General features: G+C 33.2%; 1 protein-coding gene across 1 annotated transcript in view; it reads left to right on the forward strand.

Moving 5' to 3' along the window:
* LOC128192919 (uncharacterized) overlaps positions 1–25,506 on the forward strand; it is a 34,926-nt gene that overhangs the window by 3,445 nt on the left and 5,975 nt on the right. The window contains exons 4-14 of the mRNA XM_052865992.1: positions 3,499–3,571; positions 4,679–4,760; positions 8,274–8,397; positions 8,905–8,956; positions 11,034–11,151; positions 11,848–11,906; positions 15,643–15,743; positions 20,597–20,649; positions 21,170–21,201; positions 21,847–21,949; positions 22,454–22,536. Of these exons, the coding sequence (XP_052721952.1) occupies positions 3,499–3,571; positions 4,679–4,760; positions 8,274–8,397; positions 8,905–8,956; positions 11,034–11,151; positions 11,848–11,906; positions 15,643–15,743; positions 20,597–20,649; positions 21,170–21,201; positions 21,847–21,949; positions 22,454–22,536 (880 nt within the window). The remainder of the gene's footprint in view (positions 1–3,498; positions 3,572–4,678; positions 4,761–8,273; positions 8,398–8,904; positions 8,957–11,033; positions 11,152–11,847; positions 11,907–15,642; positions 15,744–20,596; positions 20,650–21,169; positions 21,202–21,846; positions 21,950–22,453; positions 22,537–25,506) is intronic.

The following is a 25,506-nucleotide window of genomic DNA, read 5'->3' on the forward strand; positions in this document are numbered from 1 at the left end:
AACATGCAAAATATATCGTTGCCGATTTTGTGAAGTAAATTGAGGCTAAATATTTCAATGCGTTGACAGTTTTCACACATGACGTTGGTGTTAGCTTGTTCCGATTTTCGTTTCGTTTTCATTATTTCTGCTTGTAACCTGGGAACAATCGTCTGTATTATTTCGTGATTTTTACGTATCAAATCAAACAGAGACTTTGGTAAATCAAACAGTTAACTGTTTACCTGCGCAAATTAAGCAAAATCTGATGTATTAAAAAATAATGAAATACAATTCATTCTACCGGTAATTCGATCGGCATTATCTTTTGCGTAATGGTAGATTAATGCAATAGGTTTTGTTGCGATGCTCGGCATTTTCTTGAGTTTATTCAATTTAAATAAAGTTTGACATTGCTGACGGAAATATGTAGGTATATACATGTATCTATATGATTCATTTCGAAAAAATAAATTGTGTTCTTTATTTGTTATAGTGAATGTTTCTTGTGTTTAATTGTTTTCAATTTCTAATAACTAACCATATTTGAGTGTTAAGCTTCAAATTATAAGCAAGATACAGAGATTTGCTCACAATTCTATTTTTGTACACAGATCTTAAAAACTAATTATATAAAAGATTAAAAAAGTAAAAAATTTGTCAATATTTATTGAGAAAATTTTCAAAGTCTGTTCGTTCAGAAACCAACTTTAACATCTTATTGTATTGTAAACTTAACATTTTTTCGTCATTATTACTCCTACTGTACATGTGATCCTTCACTGTGTTTGTGTACATTTGTATAAACTGATTTTGAACCTCAAATACCAGTGAACTGGTATTGAGTGAATAAAAGAATATAAAATCTTAGGCCATTCTTTTTTTCCATTTTAAATGCTGAATAGGAAATACCAAGTTAAAAATCATAAGCTGAATGTAATAAACTCATGTGAACAAAATATGAATCAAACCTAGGCGAACTGTGAGCTCTGTATCTTGCTTATAATTCTACAATTGACGCTGAAATTTTGGTTGAACATTAGAAAATCTCTATGAATTAGAGTATGTTAAATACTTGTACAAACAAAATAAAATAATGATACTGTGAAATCATTAGATTTCGTGGTGGCTCATTTTTCGTGGAATTCTTGGGTACCTCTCATCCACGAAATAACATCCTTCACGAATTGATGAATTAGGGTAATAAAGTCATATTCCCTTTTGTAGATATATATGAAAACACGAAATTACGTCCCCACGAATCTGTAAAATTTAAGTCATCCACGAAAATTGGCCCCCACGAAATTTAATGATTCCACAGTATTCTGTATATATCTACTCTCCCTCTCTTTATACAATAAATAATGTGAAATCTACATCAATTTTGATAGTTTTTCAGACACGAGTAAATAAAAACGACATCTTTAAAACAGTTTCCATATTTCTGACACATTTCTGTTGCGGGGATAAAGTAATTATCGCTATTCCTAAGAATATCACAGCGGAAAATTATCCTGGTTTGTACGCGAAGTAAATAACAGTCATTTAATTGTAATGGAGAAGACAAATAAAATTTTTGAATGTTTTTAATTTGAGAAATTGAGCACATTGAGGTACAATTTTCTTCTTCACATCTATACATGTAGGGTTTTTAAAATAAAAAACAATAACTATTATTTTTTTTTTAAACAATAACTAGTAAGTAGTGAGTAGTTGATGAAAAAAATGTAACTATATGCACTCATATATTTTGATCGCTTTACAAAGTGGGGGGGGGGGGGGGGGGGCAGAACGAAAATATAGGGATTTGGAAGTTAACAACTTAACAGTATACCTCTACCAAATGTTTAGTTTTATATCTTGCGTAGAATTTTCTTATTCTGGTAAAAAATAGTATTTCATGAAGGTACAATGTCAAAGATTACATGTATACAAAAAAAGTGTAAAATTCGAATACTTTACAATATTTATTTTTTGTTTTTCTACCGAGGGACCATATGGCACAATATCTTTTGAACGCCCATTGTTGCTCAGGTGAGCGATGTGGCCCCATGGGCCTCTTGTTTTTTAAATTATAAATTACATAGTAAAGAGTATAGCTGGACTGTTTAATATGGTTTACAATTTGGCATACCAATTATCATGTTGGGTCTGAATCTTGGTCATGTGGTTACTCAATTGTTGATTGTTATTTTACATCCAACCCATTCATATTGCATAAAGAAAACCTCCAGAACATTCTCTCCTATTGTTAGTTATTTTGTTCACAGTTTTTAGCTCACCTGAGCTTTTGTGATCAAAATTTGTCCGTTGTCTGTTGTCGTTGTTGTAAACTTTTAACATCTTCTTCTCAAGAACCACTGGGCCGATTTCAACCAAACTTGGCACAAAGCATTACTGGGTGAAGGGGATTCAAGTTTGTTTAAATGAAGGGGAAATAATTTAGAATTATTAAAAATTTGTTGGTATTTTTCAAAAATCCTCTTCTCAAAAAGTATAAGGCCAGAAAAGCAGTAACTTGTATAGAAGCATCCGCTGGTAGTGTAGATTTAAGTTTGTTCAAATCATGGTCCCCAATGATAGGGTGAGGCCACAATGGGAGGATGGACTTCTACATAGGAATATATAGAGAAAATCTTTAAAAATCTTCTTCTTAAAAACTATTTGGCCAAAAAAGCTGAAACTTGTGTTGAAGCATTCTCAGGTTGTGTAGATTCATCTTTGTTTAAATCATGGACCTGGGGGTGGGGCCACAATGGGGGATGGTCTGAAAAATAATGTTCATCTGGGATTTTAGAGGATCAGTTCTGTTCAGAGTAAGTTAGAGAATATTTTAAAAATGTATTATTTGAAATAAAATTAAACATGAAAAAATAAATCTTTTCTAATTTTGGCTTTAAAAAATCTTGGGAAATTCTTTTCCTGGGAAAACCATCTTTTGCATTATGGTGCCTATTTTCCTTGTGCAGTGTATATTACTATACCCAATTAGAAACATTTTTGGGCTTTGACTGCTTAAATAAAAAAAGATGATAATATTCCGCAATAAAAGTTGCCTATAAAGTGCAATTGCATACTAGATAAATCTCATTTTATTGTCATACATCTAGATTCAAACCTGATGTCATTTATGGTAGACCAATATGTATAGCCTATTTGGCATTCCTACAAGGTATTGAAAACTCTACCAGTATTCTGTAATTCACTGAAAGCTATAGGACTGGATCATGATTGAATGTACTGTTGAATCATTAGATTTTGTGGTGGTTCAATTTTCTTGGAATTGAGGTACCTCTCGGCCACGAATTAACATCCTCCCCAAATTGATATATAAGGGTCAAATCACATTTTCTTTTGTAGGTATTAGAAAATACATAAAATTATGTTCCAATGAACCTTTAGCAATTTCAGTAATCCACGAAAATTGCATGGCCCCCATGATTTTTAATGATTCCACAGTACCATGGCGATATGCCAGTATGCCTCTGAAGTTAGTTTAACTTTCTTTATTTGGTACAGGATAGACTTCATTGTGTATGAGGTAATAGGGAAACCCCCTGTTGATCTAACGGGCAATGGATTTTCCAGAAAGGTGAGTTATCTAATTTTGCATATTTTTGAACAGGGAGGTCGGGCAACAGTTGGATGTGCCCAATGTAAGTTGGGGTTACTCTTTCAATGCTTTGTTGTGCAAAGATTGTCTTAATCACGGCTAAGTAAGTTGTTGCTTTATAGGAAATGATTGGGTCAAAGTTATTATACTCCACAGTTGGATGGGATATACTAGTAATGATTTTGACCTATCCATCCATTAGTCCGTCTGTCCTGATTTTTTGTCAGCGCAACTCTTAAACTTCTGCACAGAATTTTGTGAAAAACTTAGTAGGTAATAAGCACTCAATTAATGTGTAGATGTGCATAATATCAGGAATCTGTGATTTCATTATTTATTTTTCTGGGAAGTTTAAACCTTTTGAACTTAAAATTTTGGCCATTTGTTAGATATATCAGTAGTATTGAACAGTTTGTCAGAACAGCTCCTCTTAAACTAAATTTCCAAAAACATTGTATGTGATAAGGACACTGATAATCTACGCATTGAATATGACACTGAAATATTTTGTCAGCGCAACTCCTCTTAACCCTAATAAAATTTCAAGAAACTTTGTAGTTGTTAAAGAAGTATAGATGCATAAGTATGTGATGATGTTCTGGGAGTATTGCCCCTTTATTCAATTATTTTCTGTGTTTATTCATACATTGCCAATCATTATATGTACTAGTATTGTCAGCTAATGAAGGCCGAGCTTTGGGTATATGAGCTTGTTCTCTTTTTCTTTGATAAGATGAAACATACTGGTAAACCATTATAGATATGAAATGGTCTTGATTTACTCTCTCTAACCGTTATATATACCTTCATCGACATAAAAAGACAAAGATGATTGACATCAGAATTCTCTCATAAAATTATATCCAAGGTAGAAATCCTGTTACAAAGAACAAGTAATATACATTTTGTGATATCAATGTGGAAGCACTGACCAGTAAAGATGAAGACTTTGCAAGCTGTTATTGGTTATGACCTAACTGAGTGAACAGATTGTGAACATAATGGAGGGTATAGAGAGTGTTACATATTACTAGAAAGTGTGATTGGGACTTACATTTTAAAAGTAGGACGTCTTCTCTATTTCAGATTGTTCTTTGTCGTCTCAATAGTAATCAGCTGGACTGTGTCTACACGAAATCATACCATGAAGAACTTGCTATTTGTCAGTGTAAGTTCTTTCTTTTTTCCTCATTAGATATTAGCTCTTTGGCTAGTATTGTGTGCAGCCTTTTAAGCTTAAATGAGCTATTTTTTAATCCTTATTGAAGTTTATTCTGCATCTGTAGGCATAAACATTTTACACATTAATTATATCCCCACTCCGAAGGAGAGGGGAGTATACGGTTTTAACCTTGTCTGTCTGCCCTTAACAAAATTTGTTACTTTTTTCACAGCAACTATTCAATCATCGTAGAAACTTGAAATTTGAACTCATTTTTGTTTAGGCATGTCTATGGTGGGATCCATTTTTGTACGCATTGGATATCCACTTCCTGTCAAATGACGAGTTTGTTTATTTTAAGCCTAAAATTTAAAACTAATTTCTTTCAAAGATTGCTCAGCAACTATTTATAGCAGATGCTTTAATTTTTAACACATTCTTTGCTTAGGCATGCCATATGGAGAGATCAATTTTTGTACCAATCGGTTGTCACTTCCTGTTAAATAATGATCGTTTTATTTTTAGGCTAAGTTTTCAAACGATTTCTTGGCAACTACTGGTATTTATTGCCGATGCTTGAAATTTTAACACTCTCTGTTTAGGCATGCTATTCAGTAGGATCTATTTTTATTTTTGTACCAATCAGAAGTCGACTTCCTATTAAAAGTCGACTTTGCTTATTTTGTATATTCACATCAGAGCTGTGCGCCGGGGGGGTTACCGGAACCACTTTTAAATTTCAAGTAGGCTTACAAGTTTTTTTCAGGTGAAAGGGAAACAACTATAACGAACCATGAAAATAGGTGGGAAGTCATTAAGAAATTAAGAAATGTTTAGAAGATGCACAAGAAATGCCCATCTTTACTGGAGAACTTCTTTAAAGGACCCCATATTTAGGTATTAAGTTTGTTGAAAGCATGACACTAGAAAGAATAAAGCAGCTGAAGGAGGACAATATTCAGGGAGAAATCTTTCAATAAAGTCTAATCAAATGTACAAGGATGCTGTTTGAGATATTATGCAAGCCGCTGTATGCAGTGTATAATTAAACTGGGTGTACTGAGTTAGTTCAACTATCAAAAAAAAAAAAAAAAACAGAGATGGCTGGCCCATACTCTTCAACAATATTTTTAAAACTTTCAAAGTCTATAAACTTGAAGAAAGTCAGCAAAAGTCTATCACAGGGGTGACACACTTTTTTTGGGGGGGGGGGGAGGGGGGGGGAGGTAAGATGGGTTACGATCTGAATCATAATTGAATTACAGCAATTTTATTTAGATTGCAAAAATATTCGCACAATGAAAATGCTCCCAAAATTTTCCTATTTAGCCCTGTTTGGAGGTAGCTTTAAACATTAAAATTTTTTGAAGGAATTTTTTTTCTCATGAAACTGAGATATTCAGGGGAAATTTTCTTATGAGGAGAGATATGAATATGCCCTAGATTAATCCCTGTCTATGTATGGGATTTTAAAAAAAATCAATTTTAGAGGCATATATGAGTTGAAACTTTTATGCAATGAAATGAATATTTATCAGATGTGATTGAAGTTCCAGTATGTTGAAGTTAAGACTCATTAGAGTCAATATATGGCGACAGTTCATGAGAAATTGTGAAGGTGCTACAACTTACTTTAGTAGAAACTGTGGCCTAGTTGAGCAATGTGGCCCATAGGCCTCTTGATTTCTAATGTATTTTACAAATTTGAAATGTGGAAATTTTAGCACAAATGTTATTTTCATTAATTCATATGAATGTACCCATTTTTTCAGCATTCAAAATAATATATAAAGAACAGATTGAATATCATTTGAATAAATACTATAAAGACCAAGTGATTGGCTAATATTAATGGCATTTTGGAAAGAGATGCTCTTTTCTATAGATATTCATGGTTGTGAAATTTTTAGTCAATGAGTTGAAATTTCAGTTGAAAAATCAAAAGTATTAATAAGCAAACAAGAAACTCCAAAATACTGGCATCCGTGAATGCTACCCAGTGAGCAGGTCAGTTATACATGAAAAGTTAAAGAGACAGTATGGCGTATCTTATCAAAAAACCGACTTGAAAAAATTTTCTGATCGGGTTCAGTATTCTTGTACTACTCGTGAATGTATAAACTTTCAGAAAATTACAAAGTTATCCATGAATTAAATCTAATATTTTCATTAAAATTAATAATTACATATAACCTATCACATATTTACATCGCAATGTGTTACAATCTCCTGTTCAGCCTTCTATTACTTTTGCGTATATACTGTAAGCAAAACACATGCAGGGCTGGGGAAGATTCTCCTGGACATTTTTCTACATTTATCTACTTCTCTCAGGTATAAATTGTTCAAAGTTTTTAAAATAACCACAATTATTATTTTGCAAGCATGTATTTTTCTTGTTTTTCATAGGAGTTGCTACAACCTAAATCCATTTGTGTAAATGAGGCCCCTTGAGGGATTATTTGACGTATTTATGTCTGTTAATTTTAAAATGAACCAAAATTGGTAAACCATTGATAAATTATCGAGTAAGTGACGATGTGTTCTGTTTAGAGAGTCCCTTTAACCTTGTATACCATGATGACTGTAGTCGGAGGAAGATCTTGTAGTTTTCAGCATGTGTCAATTACTTTCAATCAAAGTCCACGTGGTACAAATAAACGATAGAAGATTATTCACGGTTTGTACAACCCTTAAATTTCTGGAAGATCATAATTACGTTAATTAAATATGTGAAAGGGATTTTTATGTATTTCAACTGTTACAATCAACGTTATTTCTTATTTCCTAACGATACAATAGGTAAATCTGAAGTTATTCACACATGTTTTCAGCTGTACTGTCTCTTTAATTGAAAGATGATATTTTCAAAAAAAGAATTAATGATAGTAAAACTGTTAGCAAAGACTAGAAGTAGTATGATATTTAAAGTTTATATATAAACCAAAAAAAAAAAAAAAATCCTTTTTTTTTCTTTCTATTTCTTTTCTTTAAAAAATAGTGTATTTCATAGTCTCCTTGATTGCATTTCTTGGGAAAACTGATTAAACTGAATAGAAAAGAAAGAAAATGTGTTATGTATAAACTGCTGGATGCAAGGGAAATTATATATAGGCCACAGGGTAAATAAATATATGATTTCTATATTTAAATTTGTAGTTTATTTATGTTGAAGGTATGAGAATTAAAGAGATTAGGCACTGTAATCTCTATCTGTTTAGACAAATAAAAGTGCAGAGACATTTTCTCTCTGGTTGTTTATGTACACCTGTGGATGTAGAACTAAAGATGTAGAAAGATTTTCACTGTATTAAATGAAAATAAAAATGTACGCCGTCTTCCTCTTATAAGTCTGTTCATTGTGATCTTATGGATTTGGCTGTATATTATGAACTTTCAAAGTGCTTTAATTCCATCCCTATTAACGTGATCTGCAGGCGTGAAGAGAATTTGCATTTGAAAATCTTTAATTGCGTTAAATCAGGTGTTTCATGCTAATTTGTCTTTTTGGTTTTTCAGCAATTGTTTACGAACTTTTGTACAGGAACGTATTCCATCTTCACACAGAGCTTGAAGAGGCTGTTCAAATCATTCGTGAACAGAACAAAAACAAAAACAGGAATGGTGTTTTCCCTGTTGTTGAGTAAGTACCGGTATATTTAGAAATTTTCCGTCATTGATGAGGGGAAAGGGATTTTAGGATGTGAATGTTTGGTTTCTTCTTTCTTTAAAATATTTTTTTCTAATTTTTTGTTCTGAAACAATGATAAAGAAGAGATTATCAGAAGCTCAAAACACAAATCAATAAAAATGAAAAGCTATGATTTCACAATAAAATTTGAATTGAAGTAAAATTCATAGATAAAACACATAAACAAAAAAACAATATATTGATCAGTTTAACACATGCTGTAGTACAAGTTATCAATTTCTATCTTATTGAACAAGGTTTTTACCATCTTGCTAAGTACATGACAAGATTGTATTGTTATAAGAGGGTTTGTGACAGTGGAACACATGGAGGATTGGAGGAAGTTGCCACAGCTGTCATTTCATTTCTGAAGTTCCCCCAGTCTGATCAATAGTGTGAGTTTAAGGTGCATTGATTCACTGGTGGAGATTCACCACATCCTGTGTTGTATCTTTGTAGTGCTGAATCCAGTCCAGACTCCAGCAACAGCGGCGAGGACTCTTTCTCCAGGGTAAGTTGATCTCTCAATCACTTCTCTTTCACTCCGTTACTCCTGTGAAGATGTTTTGAAGTGCTGTAAGTCTTTCTCATATTTAAGTTGGCTTTACTAACCCTGGGTCTGTATACCCCTTCACATGTAATTATATGTGGTGCATACCGTATATTGTAGATATACCTCCCAAGCTTATAGCTAATTCTCCCATTTGACTTTACAAATACTGTGCATTGCTAGATAGGGAGAGCCTTAAAAATTTGATGTTCTAATTTGATCATAGAGGCAATTTCAGGGGTCATATTATTTCATATCCTTATCATATAATAATGCCCCATGAGTTATTCATACTTTTTTATGGTAAATATTCATTTTAACATTTTGCAGATTTTCAGTTGATCAATCAAAAAATGTTTCTGAGCGATTTTCATTTAAGAATTATAAATTAATAAGCAATAGCTAAAATACAAACATGTTTTTTAATGTATTGGTTTGCTATTGAAACTAAATTGTATCAGAAAATATTGTTGATTAGAACAGTATTTGATTAAGAGGAAATGTTGCACAGAGATTTTTGGAAATATGGATAAATGAATAATGATGTTACCGGCATTTTATTTTTAGATGTAGGCAATTTGTATTTGCATTATTTTCCTTAGGGCTTTCTTAGTAGCGAAAACAGATGTACAAGTTCATGGTTTTATGTTTGATATATAATCATTGATGTGTTATATATTATAGATATATACATATATATGGATATAATGGGAGAGAGAGAGAGAGAGAGAGAGAGAGAGAGATTTATTTTTACACAGTCAACTTAAAAGCAGTTGATTTAATTTAGTGCTTTTTATATAGTTAATAATAAGATGATGTCAATTATAGTTGCTGTCAAATCTGCTAGCTGTTAACATCATACATGTTCTAACAATTTCTTTCACAACCTGCTGTTTAAGTGAATGGGTGCGAGATCATAAATGCGCTTTGACAGTAAGTTCTATATTTTTTTAAGAATCAAATCAAACAATTCTGAAATATTCAGGGTACATGCCAGTGAAATTGTGATGAATAGTAATGAAAAAGAAACTTTGCTAGTATCTAGTCAAATATGACAACCACAAAATGCAGTATCAGCAGATTTGTTTTTTATATGAATTATAAGATCATATAAAAAAAGTTCAATTGCTCTAGGATATAAAAAGAGCTTGACAGATTTAGAGGAATACTAATCTTAAGTGAAAATAAACTGTATAATGAAAATCAGCCTGGCTGGAGGCTGTATGTATGCATGTATAGATGTATATTGAGCATATTACATTGATCCACATGATCATATCCCAAACAGCTGTTAGGGTAGATTTATTCAGATTCTCATAAACTTTACTTTTATCCACCATTGATTTAAAATACTAATACTAATCTTAAGTGAAAATAAACTGTATAATGAAAATCAGCCTGGCTGGAGGCTGTATGTATGCATGTATAGATTTATATTGAGCATATTACATTGATCCACATGATCATATCCCAAACAGCTGTTAGGGTAGATTTATTCAGATTCTCATAAACTTTACTTTTATCCACCATTCATTTAAAATAAATTTTTGGGTGATAAGTCTCAATATCTTTTTCTTCATTTTCATCATTTTTGTGTGTTTTTCTGCAACTTTAACCTGGGTAGATTATATTGAACTGTACACACCTGTGGAGATTCATATTTGATAATAAAAATGTCAGATGTCCATTTGAAAGGTTAAAGTCTTTGATAGAGGCCAGAGGTTAAATTTGTTTGTATTAAATGTCGGGGATGTGACGCGGATTTCAGCAGCTTTGAAAGTCAAAATATAGTAATTTGGGGGATCAGTACAAACCTTTGACTGATTTGATTTACTTTTACCTCCTCTGCCAATCACAATTCTCAACTTCATTTTCATCATTAATATAGTATTCTGCAAATGAAGAATTGAATCGGCCTGAGTAATAACAGATTGTGTTTCATTTAATGAATATCTGAGGTGTGTGATCCTTGCATAGGAAAGGTCAATGTAATGAGGAGGTTTGTCTTTGAAGCTTCTCAAGGTACTCTGTTTTTCAGCATGAGAAGTTTGTTGGCAGAAGAGTGACTCCCCCTGTGCCGTACAGAATTGCCAAGGCCTTGGACCCTGTTATTTATAGAAATACAGAACTCGATATTTGGGAGGAAGATCAAAGAGGTATGAATGAGACAGAATTATCCTCATTCATTCTGAGTGCTTGAATGCTTGAAAGAGTTGACTGCATAACAAGTGATGCAAAAAATAAAAATGTTCAAAGGAATCTACCAACTTGACTTAAAGTAATTTTTAAAAATTGAACTTAGGTATGATAGGACAAGTACATTTTTATTTTATTTTTGCCAATGGGAGGAAATTCTAAGCAAGGTTAGTTTAAAAATTTAAGTATTTGAAGATTAGCTAGTGTTATTTAAGGTGACTTAATGTTGACCTTTGTCCTTATTAATGGTCAGGTTCACATTTATTGCTATCTTTCACAGTATTGACTGTTTGTCTAAGGAATTATTCCCTTCATTGGTAGTCTCTCTGTAACACAGTGTATTTAAAGGAAATTCCAGTACCAATATCCAAGCACTTGTTATTTTAACTTGAATGAATAAAACAGATTAACTCTAAATTAACTGATTTGTTTTCACAATTACTTGTTAATTTAAGTTTACATTTGAAGGGAAAGAGAGGCTAAGTTACACTTAGTATGTAGTCAAGTAAATTGGAATATTTTGCACAGAACTTTACAGTCATGAAGGTTCTAAAATCTACAAGAGACAGTGAGTGGTAATAGCAGATGGAGAGATCATTGATAGATGTGATGAATTTGATTGTGTTAGTGTCACAAGTTTGTCTTGTATTTTGTAGAAGCAATTCACCGGGAGCGCTACAAATCTGTGACTTTTGCTGCTGGAGACAAGTGTCAGGTAAGAGTTGTTTCCCTTTACAATGCAGTCAGGCTATGATGAATAAGGCCTGGCTTTTATAGTACCATATTGAAAGGATTGTAGCAACCCAAACCATAACCTCCTGCCAGATGTTACCAGGTGTAGGTAGAGAGGGAGGTAATATTTTTGGCTCATGTATCCAGGAAAAAGTCCCTCAATTAATTGTATTAGTGAATTCAACTATTTGTGACAAATAAATCACTGAAGTTTCAATGTCCAATACATGATTTTTAAAAAAGTTATTGATATAACATAATGCAAGTGGGGTTTTTTTGGTGGAGGGATGCTGTTCCATTCTGTTTTTGAGGTTTGATATTTGGAATATAAATATTGTGGTTTTCCAGTATGGGAATGCAGCATATGCTTGAGAAAGATGGATACTTTAAGTGTCTCTACAATAGTTTTTAGTGTCTCTACATTAGCTATTAGTATCTCTACAATAGCTATTAGTGTCTCTACAATAGCTATACGTGTCTCTACAATAGCTATAAGTGTCTCTACAATAGCTATGTGTCTCTACTATAGCTATTAGTGTCTCTACAATAGCTATGTGTCTCTACAATAGCTATTAGTGTCTCTACAATAGCTATAAGTGTCTCTACAATAGCTATGTGTCTCTACAATAGCTTTTAGTGTCTCTACTATAGCTATTAGTGTCTCTACAATAGCTATGTGTCTCTACAATAGCTATTAGTGTCTCAACAATGGCTATTAGTGTCTCTACAATAGCTTTAGCTGATTTGCAGAGTATTGACTTCACACATTTATATCTCAAAGATGAATGATGGCCACACTATAAATTATCACTGGCAGCGATTTACTTTAAGTATCACTACAATACAATGTAGCTAGCTGAATGGCAGAGAAATGACTCCATATATAAGTAGAAGATGAATGATGGAAATGCTGTAAGGTACATTATCACAAAGATGTAGTCTGGTGGTTGAATAAATTTATTTTAGAAAGTTTACTGTGTCACTTGGTATTTAAACTTTTACAGTACACTTGAATGATTTGACCGTTTGGAGGATGGGATGGTGAGGTCACAGAAGGTCTCTCTAATGGTTAATAGTGCAAATGGTATTCATAAAAATGTGTGTGGCTGGTGATCCATTGATATTTAATAATTACAGTAAATTTTCTCATCAAACTGTACAAAAGCTAGAAGCAGGAAGAGGGTTCTCTCTTTAAATGCATTACTCTGTCAACTATACTTCTAGAAAAGCTTGAGTTCTAGGAACATATTCATGTCAATGCATTTTGTCTCTGGTAAGAACTGCAGCCAACATATATTTCATCAGTTTTGATCAATTATATCAAGGAGATGCAAATTTATAAAAAAAAGACTTGATGTTCATTTTATTAATGGAGCTATCTAGAGGTATTGTCATTCAGTTGGCCCTAAAATATGAATGCATTGATATCTAACTTGTTGATCAGGGTAGCATATGGTCAGCAGTTGTATGGCCAAAAGTTCATGTTTTATCATCAGAATAACAGGGTTTACTGAAGCTGAACTCAAGAACATAAGCAATCAACCCTACTCTTTATGTAATTAACAATTTTTATAGCTCAAATATTTAAAGTTGATTTAAAGAATAATAAAAAAAACATTAAAAATTTTCTGTACATTGTTTGGATATTTGAATTATGTTGTAGGGAATTAAATTGTCTCAGTTTATTTTTTTAACATTTGGTAGGATTTATAAACTATTTATATTTGGTTGATATTTGTATGTATTTTTTTCATGAATCGTTTCAGAGGGTACTCCACCCATCTTTTGAATGGTTAATATGATAGGTGTTTTTCTTTGGCTGAGGTACATTAATCTTCAATTGAGGGCTGGTGATTGAGGCGAAACTGTCTTGGTGATTTGCGTTGACTCTATAGAATCACCGCCTTGCATTTTCTTATCTCTACGCAATCAACCCATGACGCTACATCAGTGTGTATATCCCAGTTTGAATGATCATGTTTTAATGCATTTAATCTGAAGTCTCGATAGAAAGGATGTTACAGGAAAGGAAAGTTGTGGGATGACTTGAGATTTAACTTCATAATATTGATTATTGAGCGAGTGAGATGAGATTCTGATTTTCTGGTAAGTTAGTGGAGATTGCTATAGTAAGTGTATGATATTGCCATCAGGAAACCTCCAGTAAAATGTTCATTCTTTTTAATTCATGCTAAAAAAATTTCTAGCTGTCTGTGGAAAATGCAAACGTTTACCTTCAAAGGACAGAGTTGATGGCTTTTGGGCTGTTAACTTGTACTTAAAACACCCTGCTTTGGCGATTTAATTATCCACAATTTAAGCGGAGAGATAAAATATGACAATTTATTAAACAAGCTAAACAAGCCTGTAAAAAGATTTTATCACCCATATGTTGCTCGTACTGACTCATCAAATCTTGAGTTTAAAAAAAAAATGCATTTCGTCAGTTTGTGTACCTATGATCTGCAAAACAAAATTGGCAATGAACAAGTAATTTTTATTCCTTCAAATCTGTCTTCTATACCTTCTATACCTTCTCTAAGTGGCTTAATGTATTTTCTTTGACTTCTTTTATCACAATAATTGTTAGCCATATTATAGTAATTGTTAGCCATATTATGATAATTCAGCCATGTTATAATAATAATTGGCCATATTTTACATGCAATCTATTGTTTCTATATAGATGTCTACATCTTTTTAAATTGGTTGATAATTTGCAGGTGATATTTTGATATCCTATCTAAATTTGTTATATATCCATAAGTTTTTGCAAAGTAAAGTGCTTTGCCCATTTGGCTTTTTGCCTATGAATTGGCTCTTTAATTAATTTGTAAATTGTTTAAATTCTTCAAGTTTCTAGTTTTGAAATTAACATGTGAAAATGACCCCCAAAAAATAAAGGAGGACATTAAGATATTTTCAGTTTTCGTCCACCGTCGTCCGTCTACGTTAACAATTTTACATTTTTAACTTCTTCTTAAAAACCACAAGGCCAATTGTTACCATTTTTGGTATGAGGCATCTCTATAGTAAGAGAAATTTAAATTGTGAAATTTGTGGCTCTACCACCCCCAGGGTGCCACATGTGGGGCCAAATATGCAACAACAAAAAAAAGCCAAATTTTCAAAAATCTTCTTCTCTACTCCCACACTTGTGAGGAAAAAAACTGGTTGCATGGTTATGATGTCCATTAAGCCCTCTACCTGAATGTTGAAATTCATGGCCCCTGGGTCAGGGGTTCTGGCTCTAGGGTGGAGCCAATATGGCCAGAGAGTAAAAATGTATTAAATCTTCAAATATCTTCTTCTCTACTCCCATATATATTTGTTAAAAACTAAATGCATGATTATGATGTCCATGAAGCCCTCTACCAAAATTGTGAAATTCGTGGCCCCTGTGTCAGGGTATTGTGGTGATTGCCTCTATTACAGGTATTGTCCTCTGTTACAGATATTGTCCACTGTTACAGGTATGGTCCTCTGTTATAGGTATTGTCCACTGTTACAGGTACTGTCCTCTTTTACAGGTACTGTCCACTGATAGCCCACTCTATCATGGTTTTGTACCTGGGCTTCAGTGTATTATTGCAGTGTTTGCCTAAAGTTTGTTACAGGTATTGTTCACTGACGGCCCACTCTATCATGGTTTTGGTACCTGGGGTTCAATGTGTTATTGTGGTGATTACCTCTGTTACAGGTATTGTCCTCTGTTACAGGTATTGTCCACGGATGGCCCACTCTATCATGGTCATATACAACAGATAGGTCCAGACGAGTCAGACCCAGCTGTAGTCTACATAGAGGAACTCGGACAGAAGTAAGTGCTCAGGCCTGCCCATGGATATTTCCGAGATCTTTGTGACATAATAGCTTTTCAGTTTGTCAATGAGCTGATTTTTATATATCTGCAATACATGATATTTATAAGCTGAAGTTGTAATCACAGTGTGGTCCAGATATGTTTTGCTGTAGTCACATAAAATTTTAAACGATCACAAATAAAATCATCTTCATCATCATAATACAGCTCTTTATGTTGTGCAGTATTTACCTTGGTATAAGGTTTACTTTAAACTCTTAGAGTTCTTTTTCCCACTTTATATTGCGTCAATCTCTCAAATGTTGTTTTATTTGTTTTAATAAATAATGTCCATAAACCCTCTCTCCAATTGTTTCAAAATGTGCTCTAGTGTTGAAAATCCAAATTTTGTTAAGTTCATCATAATTTCACAGGAATTGTCTCAAAGATTATCTTTAGGAGTTATCTCCCAAATCTGAGCAGCTTTATAATACAGTAAAACTCGGTTATAGCGAAGTCCTAGGGACCAGTGGATTTACTTAGTTATATCCGTAATTCGTTGTATTCGTATAACTAATTTGCAAGAATAACTATAACGTATTCACTATATACATGTATTCTTTTACAAGACTATATCTTTTTGTTAATTGAGGCTTTAAATGAAAATACATTACTTTGATACTTAAACAATTGGATTGTGAATTGAAAAATTTATATAAAATTAAATTCATTCAAACTATTATGTTAAATGGTAGTGAAAACTTTTTAAACTGTAAAGAAATTCGTTATAAAAGTGTTAAATTTCATTATTACAGACCCTGAAACGTGCTACTACACCAGTTGCACGGTTCGGTTCGTTACGCTTTATGAACGGTACGGTTCGCTTTGTGAACGGTACGGTTCGTTTTGTGAACGGTACGGTTCGCTTTGTGAACGGTACGGTACGCTTTGTGAACGGAACGGTTCGCTTCTTGCACGGTACGCTTTGCTAAAAATAGCTGCACGCTTTGTGAACGGTTTGCGCGCTTTATTAATGAGGTAGGCGTGGCCTGAACGCTTTGATTTTTCTCCATATAATTTTGTTTAGTTTTTGCCCGATCTACTTCAGCAAGGTGGTAATTATGACAAGAATTTTTCTTTTTTTATATGATATATTACAAAAGAATTTCAATCGATCTATTTAAAATCAGAACGTCCATCCGTTCCCCCGTTTTTTGATACGTTGCGTGAACCGTGTACTCAGTGACAACTGGGAAGCGGGGGTAATTTTAATTTTGATCAGTCTGTTATTATTAGTATTTAATTTAGATTTATGGAATCATTCAGATAGATTAAAAGAACTGTTTGACTTTAATCCGATATATTTTTGTTAATTCAGCGAGCTGTCGATAATTTTACAAAGCATCTTGAGTTTTTATTTCTATACATGTACTTGAGTTGAAGTCATTAAATACTTCTAATCCATTTAAAATTGCTATGAAAAATTGCCCCGACTTTATTCCGATATTTTTTTAGTTTAGTTTCCTTTATCGTTGTCTTGATTCTCGGCTAGTTTTTATTATTCATAATTCGTATGATCATTCTTTATTGCGTACTACTGTAGTACTATTGCCGATCGCCGATTGCCTTAGTGAATAGACAATGTAAAATTAATGGATAGATAAGAAATCTTGAAATCAACTGTTATATAGTTTTTTGACATGAATTTTTATTCATTTAAATATTAATTCTATGATTTTCTGCACTTGTTTGTATACATAGATCATACCTACATCTAACCCGTCATCGCCTCTCTTATCTGCATGAACTAAGATCGCGTGTATAGTCAAAATATGACTATTAGTTTTTGTTTTTCCGTTAAACTTTACATGTTCATTTACCATATTTCATACGATATGTACACAACTGGATATACACAACAAGTCAATAACTTTTATTTATATAATGGCGATATTTATCATTCTGTTGAACAAGTGTCCGCTCTTCACTGTATGCATGCGATTTAGCTGACGTTATACAAATGCTGACTAACCTGTTTATATTTTATTTACCTTTTTACACACATACTTGTTGTAAACAGGACACGAAAAAATACCCGGTAATCAACAAATGAATGTTAAAAGTTATAAATATATAAGAATTTATCTAGTAGCAAAAATAATACGACAGCGAGGGAAAACGACTCTGATCGCCAGTACATGAATTATAATCATGAAATCGGAGAGAAATTATTGTTGAATAATTTAAAATGGGAACACTCTTTTCAACAGGGATATAAGAAAACATAAAACAAAAACGTTTCATTCGATAATTTTCTTCTAGCCATACAGGAGGAGCCAAGTAGCACGCGGCGCGTGTGGCGTGATCTGTACTGTTATACTTAAACTGATTGACAGGCGAAGCACGTGGAGTACTGAGATAAAATCCCGCTCAAATGACCAACTATAGAAACCTAAAGCGAAATTTTAACTAATAACGTTCAGTGATGAAATTTTAATTTAAGTATTATAATCAACACACAAGTTCTCTCTCTCTCTCTCTCTTTCTCTCTCTCTCTCTCTCTCTCTCTCTCTCTGAGGGTGTATGTGATTGTGTGCAAACCATTTGGAATTATTAGATTTTTATTTGTATGAATTGAATTCATTTATTTTAGACTCATGGTTTACACAACGATTTCAACACAATGACTAAAAGTTTGTACAGCGGACGATGTACATATAGATTGATCTCGACGGTTAAAATTCGACGCTATTTCACATCACACATATAAGATTGAAAATAAATTTTAAAAGAGCTGTGTTTGTGCTTACATGTACTTGTTATCTCATTCAATTATTTATGATTTAATTAATCATTTTTTTGGTACATTAATGTACCCGGTAAATGATATTTTTATCGCAAGTTAATATGTGAAAATCCCGCATGTATAGAGTCGCTGAATTGTTCCACGGATCCACGCGCCGATAGTCTTTCGTGTAGTTGTATGTGTCCATTTCTACAGACGGTTATTTTGTTTTTTAGAGATTAGGAAAAGCCATGAAACTAACAAAGTAGAAGTAAGATATATTCAGACTATACACACGACAGATTGTGATGAGTAACCTAACAGGTGCCCGTGGAAAGGTGCGAATACCGGCATCTCGCGTCCAAATATACAGAGTTAGTTGTAAAGTACAATAACTGCTAAAAACCAAAGAAAGACAATAACACCTGTTGTGTATAGAACTGTACACGTGTTTCGCACGAGTGATTTTTGTTCATGTGAAATCACGACGCCATTACCAGCTATGCGGGAAATAAAGTTGAAAGTTATTTTATGGAATGCGTGTACTTTTTTCCGTTCAATGCTTGCATTTAATGCATTAAGATTTTGTAAATGTATTTATTTACAATTCATCATACATGTATGAGTGATTTTTTGTTTATTTATTGGTGCATAAATAGCTCAAGAACAAATCACTCGAGTCACCGGTAATATGTGGTTGTCATTTACATTTTCTGGGTCTGCGTAACTTAAGTCGACTTTTTTTTTTAATTTAAAAAGGATATAAAATTTTATACAGATATATTTCAACCTTATTTAGTCATAGTGTATATATATTTCTAAACAAACGCTACTTTTCTAACGTTTCGGGCAACGAAATCTCTCTCTCTCTCTCTCTCTCTCTCTCTCTCTCTCGATCTCTCTCTCTCTCTCTTCCGAGAATCACTTAAAGCTATGTAAAGTCCAGTATGTACCCAATGTTTCAAACATTTCATAAAAAATAGTATAACCACGGATTGTGTGAACGTTAATAGTTTACAATGTTTAAGAAATCGGCGATGCAAGTTTTGTCGAAAAACAAAGAAATGGTTACGGTCTAAGAAAGGAAATATTTTTGTGACTGTTTTAATAAGAATAACAGTTTTAAATCTAAGTATGTGTTATCTAATCCCGTATAAAAAAATCTAGCAAAATATTGAACTTATCTGGTCAGCGATAATCTCCGTCCGTTTTCATCGAAAGACATTAGGTCAATAAGCCATATATGGAAGTTGCACGCTTATTGCACGGTACGGTACGCTTTTTTGTCCGTCTGGAGGCGGGTCTTGCATAAATTATCTTGCACCCTTTTTGCACGGTACGGTTCGCTTTGTGAACGGTACGGTTCGCTTTGTGAACGGTACGGTTCGTTTTGTGAACGGTACGGTACGCTTTGTGAACGGTACGTTTCGTTTTGTGAACGGTACGGTTCGTTTCTTGCAGGGAACGGTACGGTTCGTTTTAGAGGTGTAGTAGCACGTTTCAGGGTCTGTATTCACCTATACGGGACTCAAAATCAGTTGGCTATATCCGTAAATTCTTTATATCTGAATTTGTTATAACCGTAATATTTTGCAAAGATTTGTTAAGAATTTAACTGGAGACTCACAAAAACATCGCTATATCCGTGTTCGTACTAAATGAGTTTTACTGTATTAGCCGTTTAGACCACTATAAGTAAGATATACAACAGCAGCAAAATTGAAAAACTTTACAAATAGGCATAATATTCTCCCCATTATGTTTAATTTGATTGCAGTGATTATCTGCATGCAATTTTGCCACACTTGTAAATTTCAAAGTATGAATGACATATGGAGCGTTTCAGGAAGATCAATTTACTTTTCCTTGAACAAGCAAGGCTTTATTGATGTGCCATTGCATCATGATAATAACCAGGTCGGAAGTTTATAAGACAGTATTTTCTTTTAAAATTTACGACAAAGTATTGATATTTGAAAGGTTGTTGGATATTGATCAACTAGTGATAAGTAGGCTTTTGTTGGTTATAACACAAGATGTGCGTCTACTTAACAGATTGTACTGTATGTCCATGTATTGTTTTCAGACAAGAAGTCAGTAGAGATCGACTGAGGCCTGCAAAAGTCTCAGGAAGATCAGGTAATAACAGGAAGTATGGCACAGCTTTACACATTGTCATAGGGATCTGAAAAGGCAGATTATGGTTTGCTCAGATTTATTAGAAATTTATACAAGTGATTTAAGGAATGAATTTGATAGCCGCTGGTGACCAATAACTTAAGTATATTCCTTGTTTTTCGTGATTACTTGAAATAAATTGAATGAATGTCATAATACTCACAAGTGTTGAGTTTTTGCTGAATTTATGTAGTTTAAATCTCTCTGAAAAATTATTAGTGAGATTATAAAGTTAGTAAGCGTTGCTCTTAGTGGATTTCATATGGATATAATTAATTCGTGAAATATAATCTTCGGTACCATTATTGATTACTTATAGTAACTTTTTCAGTGGTTTTGTAGAATTTGAAATGCATTTATTTTCTGCTAAAAGTCTCAAAAACGATTTGATTGTTTATGCAATGCCTTGTTAAAAGTTGACATTTTCAATATAGCCATATGATGGACGTGTGTTTCTAGAACGATTGTTGTTCTTTTTCAGAGTGGTTTCTGAAGCAGTTGAGGAGAAAACGAGTAAGAATATAAGCATCTAGAGTTTGTTGAAGTTGATAAAAGGGGAAAATAAATCAAAGATTTGGTCATTGACACTTCAGATTTTTTTTACTTGGAGATGTGAGCACACAAACTAAAGTTTATTCATCAAAACACATTTCTATTTTAAGAATTTAAGATACATGTTTACAATTACTGTATAGCAGGAAAATGTCTTTCATGAAATAAAGGTTCAGTAAATTAATTTAAAAATTCTTGAACTGTTTAATCATGCTTAACTTCACTGTGTTTATGATTTGTATACAAATTTAAAAATCATTCCAAATTTTTACTAATGGAAAATAAACCCAATTCACTATTGAAAGGTTATATTTTGATCATGAGAAGAAATTGAAGAAGGGTGAAAATAAAATCATAAATGTTTTAAACTTCTCCGAGTCATTTTCTGGTTTTGATGACATGTTGTTGGGAAGGATCACAAATACTGATTTTTTTCTATGTTGAGTGTTAAAATGGATTTAAAAAAAAAAATTAAAATTAAAATCTTTCAGTTTTTATGAATTTAAATTGCTGGTAGAAGTTAAGAGGGTGTAAACCGGTCTTAAATTCTTTACCAACAATACAATGTGATCTCCAAGACCATCCAGTGACAAATTCTATTTGCAGTTACAAGAGATGACTGTAACCCAGGAGAGAATACCCCCAATGATGCCTCAGAGTCTTCCGCCACCCCCCATACAAATCATTCCCCCTACATCTCTCTCTCAAGGTAGGTACTATAGATTTTGCTTTCTTCCTTTGAGATGGGTACTGAAGTGTTGGAGAGGGTTTATATAGGTTATGCCTTATACCCAATCTATTTGAATTTTAACAAGATATGTTTGAAATAGAGGTGTTGGCAAAATGCTTCTATATTTATGATTATTGCGTCAATTGAATACATTGTGTGGGTGACTGACTAGATAAATGAATTGAGGCCATCCTTTAGAAAGTGTTTCATTGGAATAGCCTTGCCTTGGGATTTCCAGACCCAAAAGGGAGGGCATTTTGTTTATTTTTCAAACTGGAAGTTCAACTAATTAAAAATTGGTGAAAAATAAAAATCTGAATGAACTTGTTACTATGTAAACACTGAAAGACACACATTTTTAAAAAAAAATATTCTTAATTTTTTGCTAATAGAATTTTATCTGTTGGGGGTATTTCAATGAGGCGGGAGGCAATTCCAAGCAAACAATAATTTTATTTTGGCCCAATTTGGAATCTTTTGTAGAAGTAATGAATGGTGGAGTTATTATTCCAAAATGGCAGATTCTAGGATCCAGTCCAAGTCCTGTTGGTCCAAATAAACTAGAGGTCAGTCGAGATACAAAAAAGCAACTTTTTGGGGGAAGGTTTACAATGAAATGTTTCATTCAATATGTTGTTTTCTACTGTATTTGATAATCACAATTTGGTTCATTAATTATTCTTTCTGGCTGAAAGACTATCCAAGATATCTTAACTGCTAAATAACATACTGAATAATCACTTGGAAAAACAATTTCTATGTATAAAACTAATGATTTTGCAAACTAAAAAAGAAGTACCAATAGATGTGATTAATGTCAAGTGTTAGCTTTTATGTCAACTTGAATATTCATGTGTGTGTGGCTTTGTATTGCTAACTAAAAAAACCTGTGATATGTTAAAATGCAAAATATACAGTCAAAATTGTTATTCTAAACTTAAAAGAGTTGAGAAAAATATAGATTAAAAATAATGAAGTCATGATAAATAAAATGGAAGCTTGAATTTATAGTTCAAGTATACATGATGTTCAAAATGCCCAAGTTTGAAATTTCAAAAACTACTAGTTGACCCTGTATTTTTCAGTCTCCCTGTTCATCATACTGATAGAACCATTTTAACAAGAGCTTGGACTTTGGGTAGTTGTGTCAAACTGCCTTGTGACGTAGGCCTGTCTATTTCATTGCTGGCATTACAGCTACACTACAGCCAACGCGGATCCCGTATTTTCCCGCGACACCGTGATGGTGTTTTAATCCTTTCCGTGATACACCGTCGCGGTATTGTCATCGCGGTGATCGCGGGGCCACGATTTTACCGCGATGGTGTAAGACACCGTAACAGGTGTGTTATCTGTATCAGGGAATAAACCAAGAAGGAGAAAACAAGCGCTGTTTTAATTATTGTTAGAATTTAGATATAAATATTATGAGAAGAAAATTCATTATTCTCTTTGAATTGTTTTTAACAAAAATTTCGAGAAAACTATTGCTACATGTATTTTTTTAATGTTGTTCAAGAGTCCCAAACATAGCAATGTATTACAAAATCATGCATATACGTGTACTTGAAAAATAGTAATATTTTAAAGTATTATTTTTTGCATATGATGAGTTGAAAATGTGCCACAGATTTAAAGAAGACAAATATTCCGCGATGTACTATTATATGGTCGCTACCGTAGGCATCAACGCAACGTGTATGTTTTCCCTCAATCTTACTCTTATTTAACTCATTAAATATTTTCGGCCTCTCTCTCTCTCTTTCTCTCTCTCTCTCTCTCTCGTTTTAAATAAATAAGATTATATGTACATTTAGGACGATCGGTGTTAATTATAGTCTAGGCAACGGTATGGTCAATCATGGACAATTATCGCCTTGCAGGACAAGTGTCACCTGAAGAAAATCCCGTAACACAGGTCCTGCGTCTAATGCCTTGAGCCATTTAAATGACAAAGTAGGTGTTAAAATTAGGTAACACTTGCATATTCCAGCCACTTGGAGTATCGAGAGTAAAAGAACAACAGATTATGAATAACGGGACTGCAGTTTGACTTCGAGGGATCAAGGGTTTTGAGAGATCAAGAGAGTAGATTTACTTGGTAAATTTGGGGGGTAGAGGATATGATTCGGAGACTCACTTTGAGGGAAATAATGCATAATTCAGACAGGTACATTGACAATCAGTCATCCCTGTGTTTACGGGTGTGTAACTATTACATAACACTTCCTGACCGTGGCAGCACCCGTGCTCTGACCACGTGCCGTAAAGAATTTTATTGAATGTTGAGACTCTCCCCCCCCCCCCCCACCCCTCTCTATCATTTCAAATAACTAATGTTTTATATGAACTGCTAACTATGTAGTACATGTAGCCGTAACGGCATTCTGATTGAAATGCACATAATAGCAAACGTTTTCGTAACGGGCGTTTTTAGAAAAATCATACAAGGGACGTAGATATGAAAGTCCCTGATCATAGGCGCCTTCTATCTTAACTGCATGAGATAAAATAATGCCTGATTCAGAGAGGTATATAGAAAATCACAAGTACAGCACAATTTATAGAAAAGTTATCCCTGTGTTCACGGGTGTGTATAACTATTACATAACACTTCCTGTCTGTGACAGCACCCGTGCTCTGACCACGTGCCGTGAAAAGTTGAGACAACTCTCTCTCTCTCTCTCTCTCTCTCTCTCTCTCTCTCTCTCTCTCTCTCTCTCCAAAATCAAAATATATAAAATTCTAAGAAAATTGAAATTAAAAACTTTCTTAATTCTTACATGGCTAGAGGAATAAATGATATACCACATATCACGTAAAGAAGATTTTCTGTACTTATGCACACAAACACACATCTTTGTTCATATGATTTCCATAATGATTCAAAACTTACATTCATTCAAACAATCACATTTTTACCATTTTAAAAAGTACAAATACTAGATGAGTATATAACATTTACTTTAGCTGTGTTTTCAATTACTCTCTCCATTCTTGATTAACCCTGATTATAGTCTGTTCGTTAATTGTATTTCAATGGAGTGTACAGTATATCATTAAAAAGTAATTTTATGGATGTATTTTGTAAATACTGTGTTATGAATACGCAGAATAATTCCCTTTCATTTAAATTGAAAAACAAATTTTCATTTGTTTGAAATTAAATTATTCTATCAAGAAAATTTTGCTGTTTGAAAGAACGAACTATTACTTCAATTAAGCGGACCCCTAGTCACACAAATTGCTGCAGGTCACCCACCCTGACGGCAACCACCAAAATTCTATATACACATACTGTATACGTAATGTTACGCATTTACCTTCCTCTGTTGGTCAACTGACACTCCGAAATTTTAACATGTGATGGATACCCCAGAATAATGATCATTCATATTTTTAAATCCCGGGTTTTGAACGACAAACATATAAATATTGGGCGACCCACTGAACATCATACTTTTGCTAAATCGGATAGGAAAGTCAATTTTTAAAATACACACGTTTTTAACATTAGCATTTTCGTAAACTGATTG

The sequence above is a fragment of the Crassostrea angulata genome, chromosome 7 (assembly GCF_025612915.1).
Source record: "Crassostrea angulata isolate pt1a10 chromosome 7, ASM2561291v2, whole genome shotgun sequence".
Lineage (NCBI taxonomy): Eukaryota > Metazoa > Mollusca > Bivalvia > Ostreida > Ostreidae > Magallana > Magallana angulata.